Genomic DNA, 15,620 nt, shown 5'->3' with positions numbered 1-15,620 from the left:
CTGTTGAATTCTGTCAGCATAAAGGGTAGAGAAGGAGAACTGGAGTACCCTTAATTTATGAATGAAAGTTGGGTAGAAAAAGCAAAATTCTAAAAACTTGCTAAGTAACAAATTAAAGATGGGGTGGTAGAAGGAATCTGTGAACAATATTGGGTAGTCTTAAAACTAACAATAAGATGATCAGATGAAAAATCACCTCATGGATTTTTCTGAGTGGATTCAAAGTGATATAAAGAGATGAAAAGACACACGTAATTCTAGGTTGTGCTTGTTAATGGTTCCAAAGGGGAAGCTAAGAATTTGCCTGATGTGGTCAGTAGCGGAAGCTAGTAGAGAATTTAAGAGGGTGGTAACAGATGGAGTAAAAAAAGGCAGACATGGGTGGGACGCCTGGGTGGCTTAGTCACTTAAGCCTCTGCCTTTGGCTTGGGTCATGATCTCAGGGCCCTGGGACAGAGTCCCACGTCAGGCTCCTTGCTCAGTGGGGAGCCTGCTTCTTCCTCTTCCTGCTACTCCTCCTGCTTGTGCGCTCTTTCTCTCTCTCTCTGACAAATAAATAAAAAATCTTAAAAAACAAAACAAAACAGCAGACACAAGAGAAGCTGGCTGCAAGTACGTAAGATTATTTTAAGGTCAAAGAATTCATTTCCATTGATGAAGTAAGAGGGAGGGTGAATAGGAATTCAACAAGAATACAAAGTCTGCACTGTTACAAAGAAGTCTACAATATGAAGTAAAAATGTAAGCCTAGGACATACTGAAAATATGAAGACATCATTTAAATAACCAAGATAATCAAGACTTAAGCTCCATGAGGGATGATGAAGACAGCTACTTTGGTAACTTGGGTCAAATCTTTCTTCAGAATTTTGCCCAAAAAGGAACAAAAGGAAAGGGAAGAAATACTATTACTGAGAATATAAGGTCTGAGAGTAAAATGGCAGAAATGATTTAAAGGCCAACAAACATTAAAATACCACGGTTGGCTAGAGTTAATTTTGAGACTCACGAGTCAGAGAAGACCTGTAGCAGCAGTACTTTAAAATTTAAATTCCCCTCACAGACTCCAAAATAAGAGCAGAAGTGGGAATACAAACCTATGAATAGACATGTTATGAACATTTGGTCTCAAATGGCAATTCGTTTTGAAAATTGATCTCTGTATGAGCTTTGGGGTATGATTCAAAACCTGTAACTGGAGAATTTCATAACAGCTGGGTCCATCATGGATCTTTGAAAGAACTAAAACTTCTAAAATAACATTTCATAAATCACACTAGCACAGAAAGTGATATAATTCCCCCGCCTTTTTTGTCAGCAGATAGAAACTATTCCAAGGCTGAGAACAGTGTCAAAGCTAACCCTACCAAAGAGGAAAATATTAAGTTAGCAGCTTTGAGTCACAGATAGGAGTAGTATTCATGGGAAGAGTGGCGTTTAATCACACCCAAGTGTTGAATGACTAATAATGGGTCAGCCTGAAGCTGGTGGATTCTCCAGAGGATGGAGGAGGACATGTTCATATGACAGCTTGATGTCTATGCTAGAAAAAGTTCAGACCAGGAATTAAACACCGCACAATTCCAAGGGACACCATGAATTTTGTCATTTGTTGTGGATGGCATCCCCTCCATTTATATAGTAACAGCCTGCCCATCCTAACACAGCCATGCTGGCTCTAACAGCTCACTGCTTGATCAAGAGCTCCCAGGTTTATATGAAAAACATATCATTCCTTTCTTGTTACTACTTCCTTAACTTTAAAAGGGTCTAAAATGCCAAAGAATATTCTTTCATCCAAACAAGTATTTATCAAAATAAAATATTATTGCTGTATTTTTCATTTGATCCTGTTGTGAAATAATTTTCTTTTTAATTAACTGAGTAAAATGAAAGAACCTAAGGGAATTGAGTCATCTGGCCAATCACTTACTCTATGTGAACATTTCCCAGAATTTTTTCCACAGAATATGGAATTAATATGGAATATTAAAAGAGTTCCATGGTAAGCAAGTTGAAATGCCACAATTATCCATCTGGGAGTATCATCACATGTATTAGCCTAGTAAGGCCCTAAAGAAATTGGTTTTGTTATCGCAGTAATTCCCATTCTTTGATCATAAAACTTGTTTTGTTTTGAGGAACATCAGTGATATGAGAAGAGTTTAGGAAATGCCACTCAAAGGTTACCATGTATACATGTATTACTTGTAAACAATTAAAACAGAACATCCAAAACTAAAATAAGATTTCTTTGATGACTGTAGAGTACTAAAGGAAACTGCAGTGCCTCAGGATCAACAAACGTTGGTTGATAGATTTATCTGGTAAAATGACAAGCAAAACACCATTTATTGCATATTCAGTGATGCCAGAAATATAGGACAAAAACCATGTTTTATAGTACTTACTGTCACTTAGCACATAATTCTCATAAGATGGATAAAAATATATCAATATTTGGACTGAGCATTTTAAGTGTTCAGTAAGAACATATAGCTGTACTTATTTTAAAAACTTGTTTATCAGAAAACATCTACATGTCTGGGACTTCAGGAGCTCACAACCTTAGTAATCACTCCTCATGTTACTGACTACATTGAGAATATCTACTGATACCAAAACAATGGCACCTACTGAAGATTATTACAATACTTACCACATTACAAAAAGAATCCAGACCAATGCTATGTACATACTTAGTACATTCTGGATTAGACCAAGTAAAATTTAACAACAAGCTGAACAGCATTCTATAAAACAAAAACAAAAAGTCAGTTAGGCTAATTCTGTCTGTTTTTCTATGCTATGGACTCATAGTGAGAAAGAAGATTGTCTTGGAACTTGATGACTGAATCAAATCTGAGTTCACTAAAGTTTATCTACATTTACCTTAACAGAAGTTCTTTGGGTAACTTTTTGTTAATAAGGCCTTCGTCATTATTTGAGAAAACCTGAAAGAAAAAAAAACAAGGACATTGTTAAAGTGTTCCCCAATGAAAAAAAAGTTACATGGTCATAACAGCCCCAATTACTGTCCTACATATATGATAACTAATTTCATGAAGCCATCATCCTTCAATATTAATGGATATAAAAAGAGTTTATACCCCCTCACCACTTCATAAAAATGCAACACAGTGACTTCTATGCTACATTGTATTAGAAGTTCTAGACAAGCCTATTAGGACAGAACAATACATAAAAGGCATCCTAACTGGAAGGGAAGAAGTAAACAACTTCTATTTACAGGTAACTTGATCCTATATATAGAAAATTCTAAGAAAACCACACACACACACACACACACACACACACACACACACACACACATTAGAAGTAATCAACAAGTTTAGCAATACAATATACAAATATGTAATACATTTATACACAAATTGTCTTTCTGTTCATTAGCAATGCACCACCTGAAAATGAAATTAAAACAATCTCATTTATGGGGTGCTTGGGTGGGTCAGTCAGCTGAACAACCATCTCGTGATTTTGGCTCAGATCATGAGCTCAGAGTCCTGGGATCAAGCTCTGTATCAGGCTCCACGTTGTGCACTGGGAAGTCTGCTTGGAGATTCTCTCTCTCCCTCTCCTTCTGCCCCTCCCCTCACTCACATTCTCTCCCTCTTTAATACAAATAAATAAATTACAACAGCATCAAAAAGAATAAAACATTTAGGAATGATTTAAAGAAATGCAAGACATATACTGAAAACCCACACAAAAAACTCTGTTGAGAGAAATTAAAGAAAAGAAATTGAAACAAATTTCACATTCACACATTCAAAGATTTAAGAGTGTTAAGTTAGCAACAGTTCTCAAACTGGTCCACAGATTTAATGAAATCTCTATCAAAATCCCAGCTGTCTTTTTTTCTTTTTTAATTGTAGATTTGAGAGGCAGCTGGGTGGCTCAGTCAGTTAAGCATCTGCCTTCGACTCGGGTCATGATCCCAGGGTCCTGGGATTGAGCCCTGCACTGGGCTCCCTGCTCAGGGAGGAGCCTGCTTCTCCCTCTCCCTCTGTTAGCTGCTTCCCCTGCTTGTGCTCTCTTTCTGTGTCAAGTAAATAAAATCTTAAAAAAAAAAAAATTGAAGAGTTGATCCTAAAACTCATATGGAAATGCAAGAGTCCCAAAAGAGCCAAAATAATCTTGAAAAGGGAAACAAAGTTGGAGGACTCACATTTCCTGATTTCAAAACTTACTACAAAGCTACTGTAATTAAAACATCATGGTACTGGAATAGGATAGAAATATAGATCAATGGAACAGAACAATCCAGAAATAAACCCTTATATTTACAAGCAATCAATTTTGGACAAGTGCTCTGAGATAATTCAATGGAGAAAAGAATAGTATTTCAACAGACAGTGTCAGGACAACTGGATGTCCACATGCAAAACAATAATGTTGTATCCCCACCTCACATTATATTAAAACTCAATATGGATCAAAGATTTTTTAAAAATGAGTTAAAACTTAAAAGAATAAGCATAAATCTTGGTGATCTTGGATTATGTAATGATTTTGTAGATATGATACCATAAGTGTAAAGCAGCCAAAGAAAAAATAAATTGGACTTCATCAAAATTAAAAACTTTTGTGTCATAGGACATCATCTAGAAAGTAAAAAGAAAAATCCATAAAATAAGAAAAAATATTTGTAAATCACATATCTAATAAAGGAATTATATACAGAATATATAAAGAACTCACACAATGCAACAAACAGAAAAATAAACCAGTTAAAAAATAGGCATAAGATCTGAATAGACATTTCTGCAAAGAAGATATGCAAATGGCCAATAAGCACATAAAAGTTCAACATAATTAGTCCTTAGGGAAGGTCAAATCAAAACCACAATAAGACACTGCCCAGCCACAAGGACAGCTAAAATAAAAAAGATACTAATAATGGCAAGACTGTGCAGAAATTGGAACCTTCATACACTGGAAAGTAAAACAGTGCAACCATTTTGAGAAGCAGTCTAGTAGTTAAACATAGAGTTACCAGATAAACTAGCAATTCCAATCATAGTAGTTACTAAGAAAATAAAAACAAGTATCTAAACAAAAACTTGTACATGAACGTTCACAGCAGTCTCACTCCTAATGGCCAAAAAAGTAGACTCAATCCAAATGTTCATCAGCTGATGAGTGTATAATCAAAATGTGGTATATTCAGGGCACCTGGGTGGCTCAGTGGGTTAAGCCTCTGCCTTCGGCTCAGGTCATGATCTCAGGGTCCTGGGATCGAGCCCTGCATCAGGCTCTCTGCTCAGCAGGGAGCCTGCTTCCTCCTCTCTCTCTGCCTGCCTCTCTGCCTACTTCTGATCTCTGTCTGCCAAATAAATAAATAAAATCTTTAAAAAACAATAAAAATAAACGTGGTATATTCATACAATGGAAGATTATTCAGCAATAAAAAGGAATGGAGACTGATATATGACAACAGAAATGAGCCTTGAAAACATTATGCTACATAAAAGAAGACACACATAAAAGGCCACATATTGCATGATTCCATTTACATTAAACATCCAGAAAAGACAAATCCATGCAGACAGAATTAAGATTAGTGGTCACCTAAAATGAGTGAGTGACTGCTGATGGAGTTTCTTTTTAGAGTTATAAATATGTTCTTAAATTAATTGTGATGAAGACACAACTTGATGAATATACTAAAACACACTGGATTGTACATTTTAAATGGGTGAAATTCACAGTATATGTGTAATAACTTTATCTACTTCTAGATTTGTACCCAATATGGGGCTGAAACTAACAACCCTAACAATTTGTACCCAATGTGGGGCTGAACGAAGCAACCGTGAGATCTAGAGTCGCAGGCTCCACCAACTGAGTCAGCCAGGTGCCCCTGTAATATCTCATTTTTAAAAATGGGTTTTAAAAACCCATATGTACCATAATCCATCAAAGCAAACTACAGAAATGGAAAGAATACTGTAAATAGTATCCTACACTCATTTTAAAAATGTTTTCAATGATTAGTTTTAGCAGTGTGTATGTGAGTATAGGATTGTGACAACACTGGCTCCATTTTTGGCCCTGCATCTTGTTCTCCCCTCAGTGCAGAAATGACACCACTTTACATAACTAGTAGACAGCCTGCTCTAGCACACAGGTGGCACCACTTTAGATAACTAGTACAGATCTTCTAGGACACAGATGGCCTCACTATAGATAACCACCTTGTGACCACACCATCATACCCCTTGCACTATAAAAGTTGTGGGCTGAGATCCAAGCTGGGTGGGGAATGGGGGTATAGTACCCTGGATCCTCTGTCCACCTGCTGTCCCAATACCCTGTCAGTAGGTGACACTGAATAAAACTGTATAAATGGTATAGAACAGCCTTCTTCGTTTTACAGTATTCAAGTGCCTTCTCAGTCTGGAGGATACATTCCTGACCGTCCTCCACCTTCTAACAGCGAGATACAAACATTAAGTCCCTATTGTATTCCAAGCTCCATTAAGCACTGAGTTCATTACATAATTTACTTTTTTCTAGTTCCTTGAAATGTAAGTTAGGTTACTGATTTGAGATTTTTTTTTTAAAGATTTTATTTATTTAATTGACAGATGGAGATCACAAGTAGGCAGAGAAGCAGGCAGAGAGAGGAGGAAGCAGGCTCCCCTCTGAGCAGATGCGGGGCTTGATCCCAGGACTCTGGGATCATGACCTGAGCCGAAGGCAAAGGCTTTAACCCACTGAACCACCCAGGCACCCCCTGATTTGAGATTTTTTTAAAGATTTTATTTGAGAGAGAGAGAGAATGAGAAAGAGAGCATGAGCTGTGGAGAGGGGCAGAGGAAGAGGGAGAAGCAGACTCCCTGCCGAGTGGCAGGAAGCCCAACTCAGGGCCTGACCCCAGGACCTGGAGATCATGACCCAAACCAAAGGCAGATGCTAAACCGACTGAGCCACCCAGGCACCCCAGATCTTTCTTCTTTTTTAATGTAGGCATTTACAACAATTATTTCCCTCTGATCACTGCTTTCACTCCATCCCATGAGTTTTGGTATGTTGTGTTTTCAATGCCATTTTTCTCAAATTATTTTCTAATATCCTTTTTATTTCTTCTTTCACCTACTGGTTAAAAGTCTACTGTGTAATTTCCACATATTTGTGAAATGTCCAGTTTTCCTTCTCCCCCCCCCCCGCTTTTTTTTTAATCTCTGGCTTCATTTTATTGTGGTAAGAGAAGATACTTCATGTGAAGTCCATCTTTTGAGAATTATCAACTATTTTTGTGGCCTAACATAAGGTCTGCCCTGAAGAACAGGATAGGTTCCATAGGAATAGGAATACATTCCACATTCACTTGAGAAGAATGAATTCTGCTATTGTTTGGTGGAGTGTTCTATATATCTCCAGTAGGTCCATTTCCTTATTGATATGCTAACTACCGTGTTACCTAAAGTATGGAGTTGAGGTCTCCAATTGGTATTGAGGGTGGTGGGGAGTGACATCATGAAAATCTTCACATACTTTGATAGCTGTCAGAAGGATGGGCTTATTTTCTGTTATTATTAAGACCAGTGAATCAAAGATACAAGATTATAATTCAGTGCAGGGAAGAAATGTATGGCAGTGAGACTAGCCCATACTAGAATGTTTTATTCTTTCAAGTGGTGATGCTCTATCCACACAATGCTCCTACAAGTATCACAGAACCAGGTATGTTAAAGAAAGAAATCCCTTCTTTCAGTGGGAGGTTTGAATAGAAAATCTCTAAGAACCAAATCTAATTTACTGAATCTACCATTCAGGTTCTGCCAAGTACATTGCTGTTACCTTGGTATGTCACTTAATTTTTCTATGCCATGAATTCCTCTTTTGTAAAATGGGGATAATGAGTAACTCTGCCACAAGGGTTGCTGTGAGTTAGAGGAATTCACGTATGTAAAATGCCTAGAATAATCTTGGCAAATAGTGAGTGCTCAACAAATAATAGTTATGATGATGGTTGTGAAATCTCCAACTATTATTGTAGAAATGTCTATTTCATCCTTAATTTCTGTCAATTTGCTGTATATATTTTGGAGTCTATCATTTGGTACATATATGTTTATAATTATTGTAACTTCTTGAGAAATTCACCATCTATCAAAATATAAAATATAAACCTTTATTATTTTTGTTGTTTTTAACTCAGAAGTCTATTTTGTATGATATCAGTACTATTTGTATAGAAAGTCTCTTCCCATCTTTCTACCTTTAGCCTATTTAATTTTGGTCTAACAAGAGACTCTTGTGGACGGCCCATAATGGGATCATGGTTTTTCGGTTTTTAATCCATTCTGCCAATCTGTATTTACTTGGTAAGCTTAATAATTTCACATTTAAAATGATTACTAACAAGGAAGGACTTTTACCATTTTTCTATTCCTATGTACTGAAGTATATCATTAGATAAATGTCAATTAGGTCAAGTTGGTTGGTAGTGATGTTCAAATCTTTTATATCTTAATGATTTTTTTAATCTACAAATTCTATCAATTAGTAAGAGGTGTTGCTATTTAAAACTGTGATTGTAGATTTCTTTCTTTCTCCCTTTGGTTCTCTCAAGTTTTGTTTCATGTACTTTGAAGCTTTGTAGTTAGGTACATATGTATTTAAGTTTGTTATTTATTTTTAATGAATTAAACCTTACAGCATTGTGAAATGTCCTCTTTCTTTCTAGAAATTATCCTTGTGCCAAAATCCACTTTGACTGTTATTAAGATAGCAACAACCAGCTTTCTTCTGATTTTTGCATCTTTTTTCATCTTTGGCCTTATATGTATGTGTATATATATTTTTGTATTTTCAAACGTACACTGTTTTCATTTTTAGAAAAAACATTTTTGAGTACAGTTGACACACAATGTTACATTACCTTTAGGTGTACAACAAAGTGATTCAACTTATCTATACACTATGCTTTGCTCACCACAAGTGTAGCTACCATATGTCAGCATTCAATGCTATTACAATACCAGTGACTACAAGGGTACCTGGTTAGCACAATTAGTTAAGCATCTGACTCTTGGTTTTGGCTCAGATCATGATCTCAGGCTCGTGAGATCAAGCCCCATGTTGGGCTCTGTGCTGAGCACACAGTCTGCTTGGTTTCTCTCTCTCTCTGCCTCTCCACCGACCCCCTCTAAAAATAAATAAATCTTTAATAAAAAAATACCAGTGACTATATTCTCTAAGCTTTGCTACTGTGGCCATTTTAGTAATAAAACATTCCTGGGTATACAAAAATTCTTCTAGAGTATCACTATAATTAGATTCAAATGTTTATATTTGTAGTGAAAGATGTGTTACATAGCTCTTTAAAGCAACCAAACAGTATGTCTTAGTGTTCTATTTACCTACTTTAATATTTTTTCATTTTTTGTTATTATTTTTTTAAATTCCAGTACATCTAACATACAGTGTTATATTAGTTTCAGGTTTACAATATAGTGAATCAAAAAAAATTTTTTTAAAGACAGAGTGAGTTAGTAGGTGGAGAGGTGGAGAGGAAGAGAGAGAATCTTAAGCTGGCTCCAGGCCCAGCATGGAGCTCAACCTGGCGTTTAGTCTCATGACACTGAGATCATGACCTGAGCCAAAATCAAGAGCTGGACACTTAACTGACTGAGCCACCCAGGAGCCCCTGATTCAATAGTTCTATATATCATTACTCAGTGTTCATGGTAAGTGTACTCTTAATTACCTACACCTATTTCACCCATCCCCCCACTCACCTCCCATCTGATATGCTTTATTTCAAATGAGTACCTTCAGTTAAAGTTACTATTTTTTTTGTAAGAATTTTTTTTTTTTTTACTTAAAACAAACTTCAGAATACATGGTTCTAAAAGAAATACATAAAACATTCCAGCCCCCCAAAATAGAATACACATTTTCCTCAAGTACACACAGAAGAACCCCTGGCTAAATCACATGAAGAGAAATAACAAGTACTACAAATTTAAGAAAAGTGAAATCATACCAAGTATATTCTCCAACCACAATGGTACAAAACTACAGAACAATAAATAAACTATAGAACAATAAAACAAACTGGGAAAATCTACGGCATAAGTACTAAATACTTAATACGTAAATATTAAACACCATACTACTGCACAAGCAATGGGCCAAATAAGAAATCAAATGGCGGGGAGGAGTCAAGATGGCAGAGAGGAGTCAAGATGGCGGAGTAGTAGCAGGGTGAGACTACATCAGTTAGCAGGAGACTACATTTAGATAGCTTATCTAAACATTGCAAACACCTACAAATCCAATGGGAGATTGAAGAGAAGAACAACAGCAATTCTAGAAACAGAAAATCAACCACATTCTGAAAGGTAGGACTGGCAGAGAAGTGAATCCAAAGGAAGATAGACCACGGTGGGGAGGGGCTGGCTCCTGGCAAGCGGCGGAGCAACGGAACACTAAATCAGGACTTTTTAAAAGTCTGTTCTGCTGAGGGACATTGCTCCAGAAGCTAAACCGGGGTGAAGCCAACGCAGGGTCAGCACGGCCCCAAGTCCCACAGGGTCACAGAAGGATCGGGGGTGTCTGAGTGTCACAGAGCTTGCAGGTATTAGAACAGGGAAGCCGGCTATAGAGACAGAGCCAAGGAGTGAGCTCTCAGCTTGTGGTTACCTTGAACTGATCTCAGGCTGGGTGAGCTGGGAGCGCAGCCGGAGGCCAGGGAGATGGAAGTGACTGGGCGCTATTCTCTGAGGGTGCACTGAGGAGTGGGGCCCCAAGCCCTGGGCTCCTCCGGCCAGGAGACTGGGAGGCCTCCATTTTCATTCCCGTCCTCCGGAACTCTATGGAAAGCATTCAGGGAACAAAAGCTCCTGAAAGCAGACCTGAGTGGATTACTCAGCCGGCCCCTGGTAAGGGCAGTGCAATTCCACCTGGGGCAAAGACACTTGAGAATCACTACAACAGGCCCCTCCCCCAGAAGATCAACAAGAAATCCAGCCAGGACCAAGTTCACCTACCAAGGAGTGCAGATTCAATACCAAGGAAAGCAGCGGAATTCCAGAGGAGGAGAAAGCAAAGCACGGAACTCATGCCTTTCTCCCCATGATTCCTTAGTCTTGCAGTTAATTTCATTTTCTTTTTCAATTTTTTTTCTTCTTCTGCTAAATTTTTTTAAACTTTTACCCTTTTCTTTTTTAATGTTTTTTAACTAGTTTATCTAATATATATATATATTTTTTTCTTTTTATATTTTTCTTTATTTGTTTTCTTTTTTTTAATTGTTTCTTTTTTTTTTTTCCCTGAACCTCTTTTTATCCCCTTTCTCCCCGCCACGATTTGGGGTCTCTTCTGATTTGGTTAAAGCGTATTTTCCTGGGGTCTTTGCCACCCTTTTAGTATTTTACTTGCTCCTTCATATACTCTTATATGAACAAAATGACAAGGCGGAAAAATTCACCACAAAAAAAAGAACAAGAGGCAGTACCGAAGGCTAGGGACCTAATCAGTACAGACATTGGTAGTATGTCAGATCTAGAGTTCAGAATGACGATTCTCAAGGTACTAGCTGGGCTCGAAAAAGGCATGGAAGATATTAGAAAAACCCTCTCGGGAGACATAAAAGCCCTCTCTGGAGAAATAAAAGAACTAAAATCAAACCAAGTTGAAATAAAAAAAGCTATTAATGAGCTGCAATAAAAAATGGAGGCTCTCACTGCTAAGATAAATGAGGCAGAAGAAAGAATTAGTGATATAGAAGACCAAATAACAGAGAATAAAGAAGCTGAACAAAAGAGGGACAAACAGCTACTGGACCACGAGGGGAGAATTCGAGAGATAAGTGACACCATAAGACGAAACAACATTAGAATAATTGGGATTCCAGAAGAAGAAGAAAGAGAGAGGGGAGCAGAATGTATACTGGAGAGAATTTCCCTAATATGGCAAAGGGAACAAGCATCAAAATCTAGGAGGTGCAGAGAACCCCCCTCAAAATCAACAAGAATCGGTCCACACCCCATCACCTAATAGTAAAATTTACAGGTCTTAGTGACAAAGAGAAAATCCTGAAAACAGCCCGGGAAAAGAAGTCTGTAACATACAATGGTAAAAATATTAGATTGGCAGCAGACTTATCCACAAAGACCTGGCAGGCCAGAAAGAGCTGGCATGATATATTCAGAGCACTAAACGAGAAAAACATGCAGCCAAGAATACTATATCCAGCTAGGCTATCACTGAAAATAGAGGAGAGATAAAAAGCTTTCAGGACAAACAAAAACTAAAAGAATCTGTAAACACCGAATCAGCCCTATAGGAAATACTGAAAGAAGTCCTCTAAGCAAAGAGAGAGCCTAAAAGTTGTAGACCAGGAAGGAACAGAGACAATATACAGTAACAGTCACCTTACAGGCAATACAATAGCCCTAAATTCATATTTTTAATAGTTACCCTGAATGTAAATGGGCTAAATGCCCCAATCAAAAGGCACAGAGTATCAGAATGGATAAAAAAACAAAACCCATCAATATTCTGTCTACAAGAAACTCATTTTAGACCCAAAGACACCTCCAGATTTAAAGTGAGGGGAAGCCATCTACCATGCTAATGGGCATCAAAAGAAAGCTGAGGTGGCAATCCTTATATCAGATAAATTAGATTTTAGACCAAAGACTATAATAAGAGATGAGGAAGGACACTATAACATACTCAAAGGGTCTGTCCAACAAGAGGATCTAACAATTTTAAATATTTATGCCCCTAACATGGGAGCAGCCAACTACATAAACCAATTAATAGCAAAATCAAAGAAACACATTGACAATAATACAGTAATAGTAGGGGACTTTAATAACCACCTCACTAAAATGGACAGATCATCCAAGAAAAAGATCAACGAGGAAATAAAGGCTTTAAATGACACACTGGACCAAATGGACATCACAGTTACATTCAGAACATTCAATCCCAAAGCAACAGAATCCACATTCTTCTCTAGTGCACATGGAACATTCTCCAGAACAGATCACATCCTGGGTCACAAATCAGGTCTCACCCAGTACCAAAAGACTGGGATCATCCCCTGCATATTTCAGAACACAATGCTCTGAAGCTAGAACTCAATCACAAGAGGAAGGTTGGAAAGAACTCAAATACATGGAGGCTAAAGAGCATCCTAATAAAAAATGAATGGGTCAACCAGGAAATTAAAGAACTGAAAAAATTCACGGACAAATGAAAATGAAAACACAACTGTTCAAAATCTGTGGGACACAGCAAAGGCACTCCTAAGAGGACTATATATGGCAATACAAGCCTTTTTCAAGAAACAAGAAAGGTCTCAAATACAAACCTAACCCTACACCTAAAGAAGGTGGAGAAAGAACAGCAAATAAATCTGAAACCCAGCAGGAGAAGAGAAATAATAAAGATCAGAGCAGAAATCAATGAAATAGAAACCATAAAAACAGTAGAACAAATCAACAAAACTAGGATCTTGTTCTTTGAAAGAATTAATAAGATTGACAAACCCCTGGCCAGACTTATCAAAAAGAAAAGAGAAAGGACCCAAATTAATGAAATCATGAATGAAAGAGGAGAGATCGCAACCAGCACCAAAGAAATACAAACAATTTTAAGAACATATTATGAGCTATACACCAACAAATTTGACAATCTGTAAGAAATGGATGCATTCCTAGAAACATATGAACTACCAAAACTAAACTAGGAAGAAACAGAAAACCTGAACAGACCCATAACCAGTAAGGCGATTGAAGCAGTCATCAAAAATCTCCCAAAAAAACAAGGGCTCAGGGCCAGATGGCTTCCCAGGGGAACGCTACCAAACATTTAAAGAAGAATTAATACCTATTCTCCTGAAACTGTTGCAAAAAATAGAAATGGAAGGAAAACTTCCAAACTCATTTTATGAGGCCAGCAGTACCTTGATCCCAAAACCAGACAAAGACCCCATTAAAAAAAAGAATTACAGACCAATATCCTTGGTGAACACAGATGCAAAAATGCTCACCAAAATACTAGCCAATAGAATCCAACAGTACATTAAAAGGATTATTCACCATGACCAAGTGGGATTCGTTCCAGGGCTTCAAGGTTGATTCAACAACTGCAAATCAATCATTGTGAGACAATACATTAATAAAAGAAAGAACAAGAACCATATGATACTCTCAATAGATGGTGAAAAAGCATTTGACAAAGTACAGCAACCTTTCTTGATCAAAACTCTTCAAAGTGTAGGAATAGAGGGCACATACCTCAACATCATCAAAGCCATCTCTGAAAAACCCACAGCAAATATCATTCTCAATGGAGAAAAACTGAGAGTTTTAATGTTAAGGTGAGGAACATGGCAGGGATGTCCATTATCACTACTGCTATTCAACATAGTACTGGAAGTCCTAGCCTCAGCAATCAGACAACAAAAAGAAATTAAAGGCATCCAAATCAGCAACAAAGAAGTCATTATCACTCTTTGCAGATGATATGATACTTTATGTGGAAAACCCAAAAGACTCTACTCCAAATCTGCTAGAACTTGTACAGGAATTCAGTAAAGCGTCAGGATATAAAATCAATGCACAGAAATCAGTTGCATTTCTCTACACCAACAACAAGACAGAAGAAAGAGAAATTAAGGAGTCGATCCGATTTACAAATGCACCCAAAACCATAAGATACCTAGGAGTAAACCTAGATAAAGAGGCAAAGAATCTGGTCTCAGAAAACAATAAAGTACTCATGAAATTGAAGAAGACACAAAGAAATGGAAAAATGTTCCATGCTCCTGGATTGGGAGAAGAAATATTGTGAAAATATCTTTGCTACCTAAAGCAATCTATACGTTTAATGCGATCCTTATCAAAATGCCATCAATTTTTTTCAAAGAAATGGAAGAAATAATCCTAAAATTTATATGGAACCAGAAGAGACCTCAAATAGACAGAGGAATATAGAAAAAGAAAGCCAAAGTTGGAGGCGTCACAATTCCAGACTTCAAGCTCTATTACAACGCTGTCATCATCAAGACAGTACGGTACTGGAACAAAGACAGACGCATAAATCAGTGGAACACAATAGTAAGCCCAGAAATAGACCCTCAACTCTATGGTCAACTAATCTGCATTAAAGCAGAAAAGAATGTCCAATGGAAAAAAGGCAGTTTCTTCAACAAATGGCATTGGGAAAATTGGACAGCTGCATGCAGAAAAATGAAACTGGACCATTTCCTTACACCACACACGAAAATAGACTCAAAATGGACGAAGGACCTCAATGTGAGAAAGGAATCCATCAAAATCCTTCAGGAGAACACAGGCAGCAACCTCTTCGAACTCAGCCATGGCAATTTCTTCCTAGAAACATCGCCAAAGGCAAGGGAAGCAAGGGCAAAAAAACTATTGGGACTTCATCGAGATCAAAAGCTTTTGCACAGCAAAGGAAACAGTCAACAAAACCAAAAGACAACCGACAGAATGGGAGAAGATATTTGCAAACGACATATCAGATAAAGGGCTAGTATCCAAAAAATCTATAAAGAACTTATCAAACTCAACACCCAAAGAACAAATAATCCGATCAGGAAATGG

At 37.4% G+C, this 15,620-nt stretch overlaps 1 protein-coding gene across 4 annotated transcripts in view; it reads right to left on the bottom strand.

The window, feature by feature from the left end:
* FBXL2 (F-box and leucine rich repeat protein 2) overlaps positions 1–15,620 on the bottom strand; it is a 130,811-nt gene that overhangs the window by 101,067 nt on the left and 14,124 nt on the right. For 3 of the 4 annotated variants that reach the window (XM_032861319.1, XM_032861320.1, XM_032861321.1), the window contains exon 2: positions 2,893–2,954. In XM_032861319.1, the coding sequence (XP_032717210.1) occupies positions 2,893–2,954 (62 nt within the window). Of the gene's footprint in view, positions 1–2,892; positions 2,956–15,620 lie in introns of those variants that run through there. The other variant, XM_032861322.1, reaches the window with a different exon arrangement.

Source organism: Lontra canadensis, unplaced genomic scaffold, assembly GCF_010015895.1.
Source record: "Lontra canadensis isolate GAN:19392208 unplaced genomic scaffold, GSC_riverotter_1.0 scaffold20, whole genome shotgun sequence".
NCBI classification, from domain to species: domain Eukaryota; kingdom Metazoa; phylum Chordata; class Mammalia; order Carnivora; family Mustelidae; genus Lontra; species Lontra canadensis.
Note: the sequence above shows the minus strand (reverse complement) of the source record. Positions and strands in the feature narration are given on the sequence as shown.